Genomic DNA, 17,567 nt, shown 5'->3' with positions numbered 1-17,567 from the left:
CCCCCGGAACGCGTGATGCGTCTCCCTCGCGAGTCTTTCTATCATAATCCTCCATTTACTCGACTGTCCTCGCCATGAACCCTGGGGCTCGGTTTTGACTCTCTGCAATGCTGCATAATTAATTATCTTTAGCACCTTATCGGCCATCGGAATAACTGCAACATGTCCAGCTGGGTGGCATTAAATATCGAGCCCGATGAGGCTGTGGAAGAGGAGGTTGATGACACCAAGGAAATCCAGATTGAGGAAGCGCTCAAATTATATCAGAATGCCCTGAAGCTTCACTCTCAAGGATCGCAGTTCTATCCGCAAACCGCAGAGGCATATGATGCGCTTTTCAATTCGGATATCTTCAAATATCCTGAGTCCTTCTCCGACTATAAGAGGATTGCGCTGCAGGATTCTGAACCTGAACCCCAACCAAATGATTTGTTAGAATATCTCGCAACAACAGATTCTGCGGATGATATTGGAGAATCAGATATTAACGATTCCACCTCGAGCACTTTATTGCAAACAATCTATCTGTCTTATAAGAACCATGGCCAATTTCTATTGGATTCTCTACAATCTTTCTTGCAAGGCGTCTCTGAGTCTCCAGATGCTGCTCGCGAATCTGCTACGGAGAGGCTAGAGCGTTCTCGCGCTGCCCTTACATCCTTCGCTGAGGCCCTGGAACGTGATGACACGGATCTTAACCTCTGGCGACAGAGCGCCCGACTGAGCAGTGCCTTGCAGAGCTATAGGCTGTCCCGATACTGTCTGGAAAGTGTTCTTGCTGATGATGAGAACCGTCTCGAGGTGCGAACTGAGCAACTAGGCTTGGAAGAGACTATTGCAGAAGAGCGTCTCCGTAACACGCTGCAATCGCTGAATGACAGGCTAGCGGTAGCTCAAGTTCCTGTAAAAAGGCCGAAGAAAGCTCTGATCAAATTCCTTCAGCGGCAAGCCGACCCTTATCCGTATCTCCCGACTTTACCTGAAAATCTTGAGGATGCGGATTCATCTAAGAACCCACTTCCACTAAAGGCGACTCGCCATGTTCTGAAGCCCAGCAGTGCAACCTGGGATGCAGTTGGCAAAGAAATCCTTCAGGCGCTTCTGGATGAGGAAAAGCATACACTAAACATTGGCCCTGGTGCATCTGTCGATGTTCAGTTGCCGACCACTAGCCCAGAGCCGCAGGACACGACGCCCAAGGAGATGCAACATGCCGATGAATCACCGAAGATGGAAGACGAGCAAGTCCAGTCTATCGAGCAACAAGATATTGCTATGGGGGACAACCAGCCATCCACCAGCAATGCCCAAGAAAACGAACCAAACGATATACCCGCTGAACCGACCGAAGACCAAATGATATCAGCAGACCAGCAGCCCGCGAAACCGTCAACTGAACCGCAAGATGATCAGGCGGCTCAACACCCTGAAGACTCTATTCAAGAGCAACCGGCTGCGGACGAACCAGATTCCAAGTCAGCTAATGGTTATCGCAAGAGATCATCTGCATCAGCGGTGAATGATGAACAAGCTGAGAACTTAAGGGCGAAAAGTAGAAGAACTCGTGCTCGAGAGTCGAACATTGATCCTTCGCAGGCTGACGAAATTGCATTCGACCAATCAAAGTACTACGAGGATCGTTTGGAGATGTACGTCTATGCTGATCAGTGGTTGTTTGAGACGACAGACTCCTTCCTGTCCAAAGCTGGCGCCGAAAACCTAGGGGATTTGGACTACATGCGGAAGCGAATGTCTCTCGTTGGCGATGCAAATGGTCCAGTGGATTCGGCAGGAAACTTTGAATCTTTGCTATCGCAGGACCTCGGAAGCATTATCAATAACTGGGACGATAAGAAGGCCAGGGCATTTTCTGAGAGCGACAACTTTTCCAATCTGCATGACATACAGAGTATGAGCAAGTCTGGGCTTGCTATTTTCCTCGAGCACTCGAAGAAGTCAACCAGGAAGTCGGGGATAAACGAAGTCCTTTCTGGCGGCGAGAAATTACCCGAGTGCCTCAAACCAATCAACGAGGGATGGAGTCGTCTTGGTGAAGTGGCCTTTGACTGGCTCAAAGGCCTTCTCATGCCAGAATACGGGGAGTACTCGGATGGTGTCTCCAAAGAAGAGAATTTCCCCGCCACGGAATCGACATATATTTCGCTCCAGTGGCCGGAGACCCTGAAAGACACAGTTGTGCAGATCTTACAACGTGAAGACGAATATATCTACAATAGGTTATCGGGACAGATAGCCAATCTCGAGCGTCAAGTCCTTGATCTGAGCCCTGATGCTTCATTCGCATATGACTTAAAACATCGCTCGGAATTGGAAATGATCCAAGCTATCTTCGAGCTTCATCTTGATGTCTATGCCCAAATTAACAATCCTAACAGTGAAGTCGACCAAGAAACAAGACTTCTACAGTGGGATCGTTTATGCAGGTGGAGCATGCTGGCTCAAAATTCATTGAGTTACTTTGTAGATCATTCGATCTCTGGCCAGAGCGGGAACGAGATCATTCTCCGTCATCTATGGGCAACGACATTTCATTCTAATATGGCTCCGGATGTTCAACGAGAACATATCCTACTTTGCCTCCAGGATCTCAAGCAGATCCTTGATCGACTCGGAAACCCAGACATTACCTTGGTTAACAATGCCGTAATGCCGGAATTATCATCAGAGGCCATTGATCGGGAAGTCTCGAAGTTGAAATCCATGGGCTTCTTCTTGAAGATCTTCAGCCCCGAATCGGAAGATCCGGTGGACATCATTGAAACGATTGAGCCGCTCCTCGAACCGTCTTCTATCGAATGTCAGAACGGGGTGTCAGAATCAGAGTCGGATGATAATGACAACCCAGCATCAGATTTTCACGAAATGGGGTCTTTCTTGGATCGAGGAGACGCTACCCTGCGACTATTCCTGTGGCGAAGGCTCCAGGAGGCATACAAAACGATCGATTATCCACCAAAGGTCATTTCTTGCTATCTCAGGGGTATCGAAACAATTGTCAAGGAGCTCTGCAGCTCGGCATATGCTGAGGAACTCATCGAACACCGTCAACATACGCTTCTTCGCTGGCTTAAGTCACTTGATAGCATTCTGAGCAAGCTGGTCACTCAAGCTTTGCAAGAGCAAGACAAGGCCTTTGATTGTATCGACATGGATCATTTACGGTCCTCGATGTCTGCACTAGTTCGACTATTGAAGCTCCTTCACAGTTTCACGCTCTACGAAGACTCAGTTCGCGTTGGTCAAATCTTAGCTCCCGAATTCCGCAGCTCGTTGGCAAAATCGCTTGAAGGATTCAGGGACCGCCTTCGTGAAATGGAAGTCCGCTGTTGGATATTGCAGTACATTTTGTTCAAGGAAGTCATTGCGCAGAATAAGGAGCTTTTCGATGCACCAGATGCGGACCGCATTGAGTATCTACGCACTGTGCATTATGCACTTGGACTTCGCAAGATGTGCAGGCGCTCCGGCAAAGAATTCCTCAGGCTAATGAAATCAGAGCTGCACGACGTGAAGATCAACGAGGACCTCGATCTCGAGATCTGTCAAGTCTTCTACGATCTTCATGGTTACCGGTTGATCAATCACGACCTTATCACGGATCATGGTTGTCCCACGGAAAGGATTGACCGCGCTACAGCCATTATGATGATCGATTTCGTTTTGAGGCAGGCAATGAAGGTGAATATCAAGGACTTCGCGAAATCAGACTTGAAATCCACAATCGATAAGATGCAGCAGGCGATTGGTTCAGCCAAGTCTTCGCCTCCGTTGGCGTACAACAAGCGCATCTTCTCCTCCTATCTGAAGTCCGCAATCAACCCAATTGAACTTTACCGTGCTGCTCGAGGAGTGGAAGATCTACCACTCATTCCCGTGACAACTGAGAGTGCGACCATTGCTCAGAAAGGATGGTATTTCCTTCTCGGATATTCCGCTTTGACTAAATTCCGATCTCAGAAGCGGCTGGCACCAACTGGGACAGGTGAACTTGACGACGCGATCGGCTTCTTCAGGCAGGACATCGAGAATAGATCGGGCAGATGGGAGACTTGGTATCGACTTGCGCAAACTTACGACTCGAAACTGGAAGAAGACATCACATGGTCAGCGGAAAAGATCAACAACAACCGCAATGAACTGGCAACTTTGCAACGAAACGCCATACATTGCTACGCCATGGCTCTCGCAACAGCAAGCAGGACAGCAGAGCCGACACCAGAGACCCGGAATACGTTGTCTGAGCTGTACACTGATTTCGCCATCCGCATGTACTCTTCTTCTCGAGAACCGCTCTCGATGGGACCTTTCAGTCTCTCCGACTATGCTCGCCATTACAGCAACGAGGAGAACCAGCAGATGTACAAGGGCGAGCCTTTTAGGGAGATGAAACCATATTCTGTCTGGAATTTTACGAGTTATCTTTTGAAGCGGGCGATTGTCGATAAGCCCAAGAACTGGGTGAATCACTACATGTTGGCCAAATGTCTGTGGAAGATGTATAGGAGCGATGACTCGGTGAGGGGCAACTTCAAGCGTGTGAGCCTTGACGATGTTCTAGACTCTCTGCTTGATGCTATCGACACTCTTCCTCAACGCAAGGATTCGCGCTCAGAGCCCATTTTCGAACCTCATTACAAGCTCGTGTCCATTATACACAAACTTGTTCACGGGGATGTCCTGATCGTATGTCGCTTCTTCCCCCTCCTTGTTCGCTATCTTACTAATGTCAACAAGCCCGCTGAGGGAAGCAAAACGCTTCTTGCAACACCTTGGGCTCGGAAGGTCAAGGCCCCAGAAGACAAGGCAGGATGGCAGTCGTACATATTAGAAGTGCTCCGGAACCTGAAGCACGCAGACAAGTCCAACTGGCACCACCGGATGGCCATGAGAGTAAGTACAGATCCTTCATTGCTAAAACTCGCCGTCTTACTTACCATACTAGGCCGCACGTATCGTCTACGATGACCAAGAAGACGCCTCCGCCGCCGCAGTAGCCGCAAAAAACGAACTTACCCAACAAATCTTCACAAAGACAATGGCCATCCAAGTCTGGCGTCCCGAAAACGAGCGTCCCGGTCGACACTTTGTCTACACAACCCGATATGTCTACTTCTTCGTCCACCTCCTCGACCAACTCGACGACAGAGCGGGTCTTGACCAACTCCTTCGCCGCGTACGGAAGAGGCAGGGTGATTTCATCAATCACCCCAAGCTTTGGGAGGATATCTGCCTCACTTACGGGCGAGTTATTCGTCGGGCTGGTAAAATCAACGAAGGCCACGAAGAAGGCATATTCAAACCGATCGGCTGGGAAGAATTTGTCGCGAACACGGGTCGTCTGGAGAACCTGCCTGAACTAGTAGCACCCGAAAGCGCATCCCTCCTCGAACTCCTCCGTGACTCCATCGAATTGAAGAAACTCAACAACAATCTCATGAAAGTATCCCTCCTCGAAGACCTCATCGCAGACCTCTACTCCCGTCTCTATGAACTCAACCTCCCCCACGTAATTGAACAGGCCAGCGAAGAAAACAAAGAGAAAATGAAAGTCGACCATCTCCTCATGACTATGGACGGCGCTGCTGACGCCCATCCCACTGGCCCTGGTGGCCCCACCGTTCACCCTCCAGGCACAACGGCAACCGCAATCTCAGCCCCCGGGCAGGCACAACCAACGACAACAACATCCACCGAAGCACCAGCCTCCGTTCCCCGCGGCCGCACAAAGGGCATCGCAAGAAGAGACATTCAGAAACGCGCCGAAGCAATCGTAGCCAGCAAACTCACTACGCGCCCTCCCACAAAACTCACAACTACCACCGGCCCAAGCACAACAACCACCGAAACAGAAACCCAAAATGCAAACGAGACAGGCGCTACCACCACCGCATCAACAAAAGCGCCAAAATCAGAACCAGGAACAAAGGACAAGAAACCAGGCTCGACCCGCGAAAGCGGAGATGAAAGTGAACTTTCCGAAACCGACGAGGAGAAAATGACCAAACTTGATGCTGAGCGTCAGCATAGTAGGGTCTTTCCGAATCTTAAACCGTCGTCTCCGCAGGAACCTGGTTCTGAGATGTCTGTTCCTGATGGTGACGCTGAAGGCGATGGAGGCGAAACCGCCAATGAAGGTGAAGGCGAGGGTGAGGGCGATACCACGGTTGAAGAAAGCTTCATCAGCGCTGCTCCCGGTGATGAAACTGAGGTCATTGACGAAGAGGAGGGAGAAGGCGATGAAGGCGTTGAAGAGGGCGGCGATGTAGCAGACGGTGAGGACGGAGATGACGAGGGTGAAGATGATAATGAAAATGAAGGCGAGGGGGAGACGGAGATTCTCAAGGATACTGAAGATGGTGCTGAGGGTGAGGGCGGGCAGGAGCAGTTCCAGGCTACTGGTGACGAACCGGAGGCGATGGAAACTTAACTGGCTGTAGGCCGGTCAAGCCGGTGTCTTGTCTTGCTTCTTTCTTTTGTTTTTATCTTCTTTTAGTGATTGTATATTGTTTCTCTTGCATTTTACGGTCGATATTTTTCGTCTATCGGGGTAACAGGCGTTATGGTACGGATAGACAGAATCTTCCGAAGATTTTGTACGATTATGCAAGATAGTATCAATTGGTAATGAAATATAGTTACGGTGTAGCCTTTTGTAAGCAATCCTGTATCCTAATAAGGACCGTGTATCGAGCGAAGATCATTAGAGTACAGAACAGGACACACGCCCACAAACACCCCCAGATAGACAGATGAACAACTCAGCATAACTTCAAACCAGTAGATACTCCCACATTCGCCTTTCCCCATGCAACATGCAAGCAATGGACAAACAACTATTCCGTACAACAGAGGCAGATTAGGTTGCCCTCTTCTTCCGTCCTCCCCGCTTCGGCTTCTCCTCAGCAGGTACCTCAGCATCAGCCATCTGCTCGTCCTTATCTTCCTCAGCAGCGTCATCCTGCTTCTTCCTGTTAGCACTGGTAGTCTTAGTAGCACGGCTGCGACTCTTCCTCGCAGGTTTCTCTTCCTCATTCTCAGATCCCTCTTCAGCGTTTTCAGATTCAGGCTCTTCCTTTGCGGCTTTCTTGGTACCGCGGGCATCCTTTTTGGTCTTCTTGGCTGGTTTTTCAGTTCCTTCTTCGTGTTCGTCGTCTTGGGCTTTGCCGCGTTTCTTGGTTTTAGGGGGTTCTTTTTCTTCGTCATCTTTCTTCTGTGGTACACGTCAGGGTACATGTATACACTTTTACTTGATTTTGCACTGTAAACATACCGCTGTAGCACCAGCCTTCTTGCGAACACGGAAGCCCGTCTTGCCGGGACGGTTCATTTCGACGTCCTGCTGCAGTTAGCATCACATATCCTCCCTCAATATATCATAAGAATGCAAAAATGCATACACCCTTCCAATCCTCATCATCAACATGGCCCTGCTCCAACGCACCACGGACCTTCTCCTGCAGTTCGTCGGGGAGATCCTCGTAGCCGTCGATGGCAGTGTAATCCTTCTCATCACCACCGCCACCTTCCTCGTCAATAGTCTCGTTTAGGTTGCCAATGAGTTTGGGGGTGACGCAGCCCCTTTACAGATACATTATCAGCTTGGTTTTCCTCTATGGGAGCAGGGGAGGATGCTCTCACCAGTGTCTCCACATAAAAGCCTGGATACGTTCAGTATCGACCCAGGTACCGAAACGGAGCTCGCCCTTGGCGATCTTGGTTTTGGAGTCTTTGCATTCTTTGTTCTGACAGCCGGCCCGGCCGGTGGAGGCTTCCTCTATGCGTAATTAGTATAAGAGTGGGAATGAAGCAATGCTGGGAGTAAAACGAAAAGACGTCACCGCTCACTAGTTACAGCCAGAGACCCAATTTATCGAAAACGAGAAGAATGAACAATATAGAAGCCACGGAGAGAGAAATAAAGCAGATGAACGTACCTAAGCGATAAGAACCCATCCTTGGACGAATAACGCGACACCGCAATTCAGCTTCGCGACGGGACACGCAGTGCGGAACGAAGGAGATGTGTAATTGAAAATCACAAGATACCTCTTCTATGACTGAAGGTATCAGTTGTACTTCTATCTTCTGAGAAGATGGAATAGACAACAGAGGCTGTAAGGAAGGAAGACAGGAGTTGGAGAGATGAGGTGAGGTCGAAAGAGAGATTGAGACCCACGCACTGCGCTGAAAATCAATGCCGCAGTGCTGGTGCCTGTGTGCCTTGCGATGGTATCTAGTCAAGGTATGGGTATTCATGGAGGTTCTTGTATTCTTGTTATTCGCTTTCTATAGTTATATAGACTTCTTGGTTTGTCGGCGTTGTAGCTGGGTTGAATACGCCTGTTTTACGAGTTACTATAGACCGCCGATATAGTTGGAATATACCTCTGATACAGTCGCAATTGAAAGAAAGATACCAAATAGATAACTCAATTGACTAACGCGCTTCAAGATAGACTCGCCAGGAGAATTACATAGTACTACCGTTAATTAGCAGAATGTATACTTGAATAGAAAAAGACCGCCCTGGTTGTTTTGGGATAGCTCCAAGTCATGTGAACCACTTTACCTTTTCCAACATTCGACAACCCAGACACTCTTTTGACTGCAACTTCAATCTCTTCCACTTGATTTTTTTCTGCCCTTGGATCACCCGGATCAGAGACACTATTTCAATACTCACACCCAAATCCATCCGAGGAACTGCAAGGTCAATCTTTGCGCGCGCATTCTCTACGGAGCACAGCAGCAGATCAAGCTAGGTACCTTCACTCTCTCATTTTAATTATCAACTGCCATTGAACACATGAGCCCATTATTAATGCGAAGTTCAAGAACAGAATAACCAGCGCCATCTTCTTGTATCTCTCCTCACAAGTGCGCACGAGTTACGTCAGAACCAACTTCGCGCACTTTTTCCCGCCGCAACATCAACCACACCTACCCAACCAAAACCTCCTCCCTCTACAAAGACCAGAATGTCCGAACCAGGCCCCGAATCCATCCCCACAAGCGCCGACCGCCGCAGCAATCGCCCTTTAAAACGCCGCGCCCTCAACACCCCGCACTCTGAACAAGCCTCCCAAATCTCCTCCCTCTTCCGCGACCCCTCCAAAGAACTCAAACTCCCCGAAGCCTCGCGCCAAAAGACCGCGTCCAACTTACCCCCGCCGCCCGAAATCGTCGCGAATGTTCAGGGGTCGTCGGCTGGTGCGGGATCTGGAGAATTTCATGTGTACAAGGCGAGTCGGAGGAGGGAGTATGAGAGGTTGAGGTTGATGCAAAGTGAGGTTGACCGGGAGAAGGGGGATGAGGAATGGGAGAAGGAGAGGGAGGAGACGAGGAGGAGGGATGAGGAGAAGACGGAGAAGAATCGGAAGAGGAGGGAGAAGAGAAATGCGACGAAGAAGAAGAGTAATGGGAAGAAGGGAGGTGGTGCTGGTGCTGGTGCCAATGGGAATGGGAATGGGGATAATGGTGGTGAGAGGATGGCTGTTGATGACACTGGGGTGGATGCTCATGCTGGTGCTCATGGTGCAGGTGTTGTGGAGGAGACGCCGGGTGTTATTATCCATGAGGATTGATTACTATCTAGTAATGAAGAGTACGATGGAGATACCCATGTAAAATTCTTTTAGTCTAGGATGTTCATACAACTCAAATCGTCGTTGATTATTATGTACGCATTTCCCTTCCAAACTTCTAATGCTTTTAATCATCACCACCGCCAACACCAACACCCGCCTGCTGTGCGGACTTGCCACTGCAAATGTCATCAACACGGAGGAGTAGGCATGCGGACTAGTACTGGTTAGCAAAGCGTGATATTGAATTCCTCGGGAGCGGTCTTACCTCGACAGCTGTCTTGATACTCTGCATCTTAACAGCCTCAGGCTCCCAGACACCGTATTCCTGCATGTCGACCAAGTTACCCGTGTCGCCGTCAAGACCCCAGTTCACCTGGCCCTCGACGTGCTTGGCCCTCATGCGGGTCAGGACACGGATGGGGCTGGCACCAGCATTCTGGGCCAATGTCCGGGGAATAACCTCCATGGCGTCAGCCACGGCCTTGTACGGCCATTGCTGGACACCCTCAATCGACTTGGCCAACTGGCCCAGCTTAACGGAAACCGCCATCTCCAAAGCACCACCACCAGGGGACAGGCGGGGGTGGAAGATAACGTTCCTGGCAACGGACATGGCGTCCTGCAGGTTACGCTCGACCTCGTTAAGGATGTCCTTGGAGGGACCCCGCAGAAGGATAGTGCATGCCTTGGGTGTTTGGCATTTTCTCATGAAAGTGAAGTATTCGTCACCGATCTTCTCGATCTCGAACAGACCGCACTGGGTACCGACGTCGGATTCCTGGAGATCGTCCACACGGTTCACAATTGTTGCGCCAGTGGCTCTGGCAATACGGTTGTTGTCGGTCTTTCTCACACGGCGGAGGGCTGTGACATTGGCCCTGGCGAAGAAGTGCTGGGCGAGGTCTAGTATAATGTTAGATAGTTGTCTCATACAGAAGGGTAAGATGAACCTACCAGAGACACCCTTCTCGGTGATGACAACGTCGGGCTTCAGAGCCAAGACAGCATCGCACATGTGCTTAACCTGTTCTTCCTCGATTTGCAAAATCCGGTTCCAGTCATCCTCCTTCGTAAGCTCAATGTTTGTTTGAGACTCTCCCTTCTTATACTCCAGCGGGCAGTCCAGAAGGACGATCCGGGGGTTCTCTATTCTTCTCCGCATCTTGGGATGCGTGATATCCTTGTTGACCATCACACCATCAATGACCTCGCTGTCCTCAATCTGACCACCGGGAATCTTTTCAATACGGGCGTAGCGCTTGATGTCGACCTCTTGCTTTCCACCACCAGCATCGAAGGAGACTGTCCGGACGGCCTTGAGAGCCAAGTCGCACATGAGTTTCGACCACCTCGACACGAACTTCGTCCCGATAGACGACTGGATCAGCTTATACATCTCGTCATCGTTGTCGATGTCGACGGGCGTCGAAACCTCCTCCACAATAGCAAGGGCGTCTGCCAAAGCACGCTTGAAAGCCGAGATGATGACGACCGGGTGGATGTTGCGTTCGAGTTGAGGGAGGGCCTGGGCAAGCATTTCACCGGCTATCCCAGTCAGCACATCCTCCAGACTCCGAGATAGACAATATGGAAATCCTACCCAGAATAATAACAGTTGTGGTTCCATCTCCAACTTCCTCATCCTGAGTACGGCTAAGCTCGATCATACTCTTCGCGGCCGGGTGCGACACTTCAATTTCTCGCAGAATAGCATGCCCATCATTGGTCAAGACGATACCACCCATCGGATCCAGCAGCATCTTCAACATGGCCTTGGGGCCAAGGCATGATCGAATGATATCGGCGACACTGAGGGGTTGAAATTGTTAGATGGCAATCGGACAGATATAGATGTTCGAGTTCCACGTACGTCTTAGCAGCGGCAATATTCGAGAGCTGTGCTTTACGACCAACCTGTCTGTCACCAGCATTGGTGTCTGGAGCCGGTTAGCAAAGTGTTGAGGATAACAAGTAGCATCAAGCAAAGAAGCCACTCACTCATTACCACCACTGGTGCTTGCATCTTGGCGGTGGTTGTCACTCGGTTTGCTTCGGGAAAAGAAAAGATATGAGACCGGATAGATGAGAGCAAAGATATCCAACCTCGTCAAAACAATTAAAAAACGACAATCAGGGAGTTGTGCTGCTGCTCAATGCCCGCATTCCCGTCAAATTTCCAGCGAACTCCAGAAGTGGGATTGCGGCCAGAAGCTCACCGCCTTAAACCCCATTGGGTTAGCGCGTCTCCTTTGGAACAAACAAGACAAACACATCTACAGATTATTTTGGATAGTTAACTTCACTTCCGGCATTGACCTTGGCCTCATTATTATCGACTATCTGCTGCAGTGGATATCCTTACAGTCCACAATACCCATTTTCAGCATACATGTTGACCACGCTTGTAATACTAAGACCAGTTTCCTAACCCTTCCCAATGGCAACTGCTCAGACAGTCCAAGTCGAGCAAAAAAAAAACAAATGAGACACCGTACAATGCATGAGACCACTTAGTCTTTCTTGAAGGCCATGCTCATCTTCTGCATACTCTCCTTGACACGGCCGCGCAATGAGTGTCTTCCCTCTGCAATCTGGGCAGAAAGCTGTCTATTTTGTTCCTCTTCCTCTTTCACGAGATCTCTGTAACACTGCGGAATTCCAACATGGACCTGGCTTTCAATGTTTTTCAAATGCCTTAGAGCAGCCTCCTCCTCGCGACGACGCTTGCCGCTCAGGCGACTATAGATACGATCCTTGATCGAAGCCTTCTTTTCAACCCTGCGTCTGGTCGCAGCCGCCAACATGACATTAGTCTCACCACCAGTGCACTCCGTCAAATACTCGAGATTATCCTTGGTCAGAGGCATCGGAGAGCCGGGCGCAAGACGAGCACGCTCATGCGCTTCCAAATCATCCAAACTAGGGCTATGCCTGCGACGCACGGTGTCGCGATTCGCATGAAAGCCCATATTGGGCCGGGAAGGAAAGCGAGACAACATGTTCCTGAACCAGTTATCTGCGCGAACCTCCTTCTGGTCGCTAATCTTGCGGATCTGAACGTTGGAATTTTCGCAATGAATACGCTCCATGCGTTCCTGTTGGATTTCGCGCATGTTGATTTGGAGGTGGTCGGGGAGCTGGGACATGGCGTCTTCGTCGAGCTCGTAGATAACTTCTTCCTCGTTCTGTGGGTTGTCATCTCTCTTGCCAGCGTTTCTGTCGTGGGCGGAATTTTTGCCCTGGCTAGTCTTGGATCCGCGACTGCCGGCCTCGTGTCCTTCGCCGCTCTCCTCCTCTTCTTCCTCGCTGCTGCTGGTGCTCCAGCGACTGATTTCGATCATGTCGGGGTCGGGGTCGGGGGGTCTGGACATGGTGGACGTAGGGTTGGGCGGATTTCAGGACTTGCTTGATAGAATAGAGAGTAAACTGAGTGAAGCTGGAGATTGTCTTTTTCCTTACCCCTGTCTCTGAGAAGGGAATTGTGGGGGTTGTGAGAGGGGAACTCGAGTTTCTTTCAACTTTATCTGCTTTCCTAGGCAACATTTACTTTTATGGTTTCCATCGTTGAATGGACTCACAGGTTGTAACTTGTGAGATGTGTATTACTGGTGCATTCTTTAGTACTCTAAGCTGGTGTGGTTATTTATAATTCATTGTAGTGATTTCTAGATATGCAGAGATCCTCAATATCCAGTCTTATAATCTAAATGGACAACAACGAGCCTAATAAGCATTTACATAGCTTCACGGTGGTGGTGTGGCTACATGCCGTTACTTCAAATCCATCCTTTGTACAGCATTCACTCACAAACCTCTGACTCACTTTAATTTAACTCCTAAAGCAGTGAATGCCAAATGTAAGAAGAGACTTGATGATAATAGTAGCTTTGAAAGCTATACAGCTAGTAATAATACAAACCAGTCGAGATACTATACAAATGAGTACGAGCCCTACCCACACCCAGCAGCTAAAACTCCCGACTCTCCCCAATATCACAAATATCAAAAACTCCCTCTTCAGCAATATGCTCCTTCCTCAAATACTCCCTCAACTTCCTCGGCGGCTCCAAAACGTCCTCCTCAGTAAGCACCCACGTACCCCAGTGCATACCCAGCGCTCGCTGACACTTGGTATCTTTGAAGATTTGTACAGAGTCGTGTGGGTCAGCGTGCATGGGACTCATGATATATCGAGGCTGGTATGCGCCGATTGGGATTAGACCTAGGTCGAAGGGGCCGCGGTATTGGCCGATTTGTTTGAAGGCAGGACAGGCGGGGAAGTTGTATTCCGGGGCGTGGTCGTCAACATCGTCGGGGAGTTCGGGAACGGCTCTGTAGCCGGTGTCGCTACGATGTAGTTAGTGTATTGTAGCTCATAAAAGAAATGGCGAGACCGCATACCCAGCAAAATAGACCTTACGTCCCCCCGATTCGATGGACCATGAAGACCATAATGTCTTGGACCTATCGAAAAGACCCCGTGCGCTCGTGTGCTGACACGGCAAACAGCCAATGCGAGCTTTGATATCCGCATTCTTCGCTTCAGAAGCACCATCTGGCATTTCCACTCCCGCAGCTGGCGCTGGCCTTTGCGACGGCGAAAGAATGATATCGCGCTCATCCCACCAGTCCAACTCAGTCATGTTGTTAATTCCACAGCTACTGAACCACGCCTTATTCCCTAGCGGAGCGAAGAAATGACAATTCGGATGCCGCTCAAAGATCTCCTTCACTGTTGGATAGGACAAGTGATCGTAGTGGTTATGCGAGATCACGACTGCGTCGATAACGGGTATGTCTTTGATTTCACACGGCATTTTCGTGTAGCGCTTTGGGCCCATGAAAGAGCAAGGGGAACAGCGGTCCTCAAAGACCGGATCGAAAAGAACTCGTAGGCCGCTGGGGAATTCGACGTAGTAGCATGCATGACCTAGCCATGTTGCTCGTAGATTCGATGTTTCTCGAGAGGGGAGGAACTCGGGTTTTTGGACCGATACTGTTGGAGGTTTCGTGTCGGGAACGTTACCTTTGCCAGATATGCGGCGGCTTGAACATCAAACACAAGCAGGTCAGATATCTATTCTGGTTAAGGAACAGTTATTGGTTTATCTTACTGCACCATGTGTCCAAGGATTCCAAAGAAGTCATGCTGGTACCACGAACTGTATAGTTGGTTAGTTGTCGGGTACTTGTTCACTTCCAAGCTGTACTTACTCCCATGGGTTCTTGAACCCTTCCTGGAGGTGATGACTCTTCTTTGTTGCATCCTCCGGCCCTGGAGAGGTTGGAGAAGTAGTGACCGTGAGGGCATAGAGGACAGCCGCTGTTGACGAACTCATATTGCGTCTCGCGAGGAGTAAATTGGAGCAAGGTGTACTTCTAGTCTGTTTACGAAAGAAGAAGAACCAGCGCTGGTATGAACGCATTTGCGAATGTCCGTAGTAGTCGTAAGGTCGAAGCCGATATATAGGTAGTCAGACAGTACAACGCCAGGATTATCGCTGATCCTTATAGTAGCCCAGTGTTTTTTAGCCACGAAGCTGCAGTATCATGTCATCCGGTCAGCCTCAAAAAATAAAAAAAAGCCATGTCATCGATAGGGGAGAAAATTAATGGATGTTAACATGTTAAATCCGTTATCTCCGCATTGCCGGATTCGGTCATTTCAGTCTCTCCACGAGGAGGGGGATACCATCACCATCCACCAAGTCGAGTGAACTTGACTAGACAGACACCTGTCTCATCCAGCCTTTGACCCAGCCTCAGGTGTCCCTGAAATCTTGATAGCTTTCACCAATTCGACCTTAGAGACTCTTCTGTTTCTCTGACCCGGACGGTATTCGGACCATCTTAACTCCGATGACTCTTTATCGTTATCTGATGAAGATGGATGAATTCCACGAACAACCAGCTATCGACCCAATCGCAGAGGGATGGAGCCAAATGGACCGCCCAATGCTCCGGGGCTGTCCTCGTCTGGCGATCTGATCCAGCAAAGGAAAGATGCCGTCCAGGCGGCGGCGCAGTCCCCCAGAGACGGAAGCTACCTGTCCCAGCTCACCAACAATCCTTTCTTCACGGCGGTAAGATACTACATGAGATGAGTTATATGAAAACTGCTAACTCTGTTCTGGATAGGGCTTTGGTCTCGCAGGTCTTGGAGCTGGTCTGAGTTTCGCCCAAAAAGGCCTTCGACATGGCGCCGCACTCCTCCGAAGACGGATGCTCGTGGATGTCGAAATCAGCATCAAGGACGATTCCTACCCGTGGTTTCTGCACTGGATGACACTATACCAACAATCTCACAATTCTGCTCGGACAACGGCTGCCAAGTCCAGCTTCATGGACTCGTTACTGCAACGGCTAACGCCCGGGATGCGCCATCTCTCTATCCAAACGCAAAAGGTAGAACATTCGAACGGAGCGATTCACACACATTTCGCGCTAGTTCCGGGACCTGGGAAGCACGTGTTGCGTTATAAGAATGCGTTCATTTTCGTCAATCGAATGCGCGAGGCCAAGTCTGTAGATTTGCAGACGGGTCGGCCGTGGGAGACTATTACATTGACTACGCTTTATTCTCATCGACATGTTTTTGAAGAGCTCTTTACGGAGGCACACGCATATGCTGCTAAGGCACATGAAGGAAAGACAACCATTTATAACAGTTGGGGTACGGAATGGAGGCCATTTGGACAACCACGGCGGAAGCGTCCGTTGGAATCAGTCGTTCTTGACGAAGGCGTCAAGGAGCGCATCGTTACGGATGTTAAGGATTTCCTGGACAGCGGCTCGTGGTATCACGATCGTGGGATTCCCTATCGTCGTGGGTATCTACTTTATGGGCCACCGGGAACAGGGAAAAGTTCGTTTATCCAGGCCCTGGCCGGCGAGTTGGACTACGACATTGCAATCCTGAATCTTAGTGAGCGTGGACTGACCGACGACCGCCTGAATCATCTCCTCACCATCGTCCCCAATCGGACACTAGTATTACTGGAAGATGTGGATGCAGCCTTCGCCAACCGTCGACAAACAGACGTAGATGGCTACCGCGGCGCTAACGTGACCTTCTCCGGTCTCCTCAATGCTTTGGATGGCGTTGCTAGCGCCGAGGAGCGTGTCCTATTCTTGACTACAAATCACGTCGACCGTCTCGATCCGGCTCTTGTCCGACCCGGCCGGGTAGACATGACTGTCCGCCTGGGCGCCGTGACTCGCTACCAAGTTGGCTGTCTCTGGGATCGGTTCTACGGGGAACTCGATACAACTGGCGCTTATCGACACACATTCCTCACGAAATTGGAGGAACTCGGACTAATCGAGGACGAGAATGGTCAGCAGGCCGATCGGTCGAGAACCACCAGCGCAGCTGCTCTACAGGGCTTGTTTTTATATAATAAGGATAACATGGAGGGAGCTATTTCGATGGCTGAAGCTCTGACGTACTCGGTACACGAAGAAGCCATGGAAAATTGATGTATTATTATATCGTACTGTAAATATTTCTCAAAAATCCATGTGATACTCAGATCTGAACACACAAATCACACCAACAACTCCCATCCTATCCATTCTAAGCTGAAAGACCTTCAACGTCATATAAACCAGAATCAAGCTGATTGTCCTCGCCGAAGCGCCCCGATCAAAGTCATGCTATCAACAAAGTCGAAGAGCAGCCAATCACCGGCTCACCAACTTAAGCGCCGGCGATAAACAGTGCAGCGCATCTCATGCAGCACAACGGCCTTCCTCCATATTGGTGCAAGCTTGACGCCTCGATGCTTTTCTGTGCAATTCTTCAGGCCGGGAGCGGATTTGGTGATATATGTCCCCCTTCCCGCTGAGAACATACCTTGCTTGCTCGCATCTCACTAAGCAAATATACTATGAACCTTCTTCACCTAGCGTTTCTTGTCCGTCTGAATACTCGACAGTGAAGTATGCTTGCTGATTAAC

The 17,567-nt window shown here is 49.8% G+C and overlaps 7 protein-coding genes across 7 annotated transcripts; 3 read left to right on the top strand and 4 right to left on the bottom strand.

Moving 5' to 3' along the window:
• Positions 1-162: 162 nt before the first annotated feature.
• Positions 163-6,448, top strand: hir3 (putative transcriptional corepressor of histone genes (Hir3); the record flags this gene model as incomplete). The annotated part of the gene is made up of 3 exons (XM_043284532.1): positions 163-4,704; positions 4,756-4,911; positions 4,964-6,448. 3 exons carry the CDS (start codon positions 163-165, stop codon positions 6,446-6,448), a joined length of 6,183 nt encoding a protein of 2,060 aa, XP_043133313.1.
• A 429-nt stretch (positions 6,449-6,877) lies between these two features.
• ACHE_20248S (uncharacterized protein) lies at positions 6,878-8,277 on the bottom strand (the record flags this gene model as incomplete). Its single annotated transcript, XM_043284530.1, has 5 exons — positions 6,878-7,231; positions 7,292-7,357; positions 7,419-7,599; positions 7,660-7,795; positions 7,956-8,277. The coding sequence occupies 5 exons, from the start codon at positions 8,275-8,277 to the stop codon at positions 6,878-6,880; spliced, it is 1,059 nt and encodes a 352-aa protein (XP_043133312.1).
• Positions 8,278-8,999: 722 nt separating this feature from the next.
• Positions 9,000-9,605, top strand: ACHE_20247A (uncharacterized protein; the record flags this gene model as incomplete). The annotated part of the gene is made up of 1 exon (XM_043284529.1): positions 9,000-9,605. One exon carries the CDS (start codon positions 9,000-9,002, stop codon positions 9,603-9,605), a length of 606 nt encoding a protein of 201 aa, XP_043133311.1.
• Positions 9,606-9,732: 127 nt separating this feature from the next.
• On the bottom strand, positions 9,733-11,631 carry CCT3 (chaperonin-containing T-complex subunit CCT3; the record flags this gene model as incomplete). The annotated part of the gene is made up of 6 exons (XM_043284528.1): positions 9,733-9,822; positions 9,874-10,511; positions 10,563-11,153; positions 11,209-11,417; positions 11,479-11,545; positions 11,607-11,631. 6 exons carry the CDS (start codon positions 11,629-11,631, stop codon positions 9,733-9,735), a joined length of 1,620 nt encoding a protein of 539 aa, XP_043133310.1.
• Positions 11,632-12,118: 487 nt separating this feature from the next.
• ACHE_20245S (uncharacterized protein) lies at positions 12,119-12,979 on the bottom strand (the record flags this gene model as incomplete). Its single annotated transcript, XM_043284527.1, has 1 exon — positions 12,119-12,979. One exon carries the CDS (start codon positions 12,977-12,979, stop codon positions 12,119-12,121), a length of 861 nt encoding a protein of 286 aa, XP_043133309.1.
• Positions 12,980-13,576: 597 nt separating this feature from the next.
• ACHE_20244S (putative Zn-dependent hydrolase/oxidoreductase family protein) lies at positions 13,577-15,034 on the bottom strand (the record flags this gene model as incomplete). The annotated part of the gene is made up of 4 exons (XM_043284526.1): positions 13,577-13,955; positions 14,010-14,654; positions 14,723-14,770; positions 14,823-15,034. The coding sequence occupies 4 exons, from the start codon at positions 15,032-15,034 to the stop codon at positions 13,577-13,579; spliced, it is 1,284 nt and encodes a 427-aa protein (XP_043133308.1).
• A 507-nt stretch (positions 15,035-15,541) lies between these two features.
• Positions 15,542-17,087, top strand: ACHE_20243A (bifunctional AAA family ATPase chaperone/translocase BCS1; the record flags this gene model as incomplete). Its single annotated transcript, XM_043284525.1, has 2 exons — positions 15,542-15,691; positions 15,747-17,087. 2 exons carry the CDS (start codon positions 15,542-15,544, stop codon positions 17,085-17,087), a joined length of 1,491 nt encoding a protein of 496 aa, XP_043133307.1.
• Positions 17,088-17,567: the final 480 nt, after the last annotated feature.

Source organism: Aspergillus chevalieri, chromosome 2, assembly GCF_016861735.1.
Source record: "Aspergillus chevalieri M1 DNA, chromosome 2, nearly complete sequence".
In the NCBI taxonomy this organism is placed as follows: domain Eukaryota; kingdom Fungi; phylum Ascomycota; class Eurotiomycetes; order Eurotiales; family Aspergillaceae; genus Aspergillus; species Aspergillus chevalieri.
Note: the sequence above shows the minus strand (reverse complement) of the source record. Positions and strands in the feature narration are given on the sequence as shown.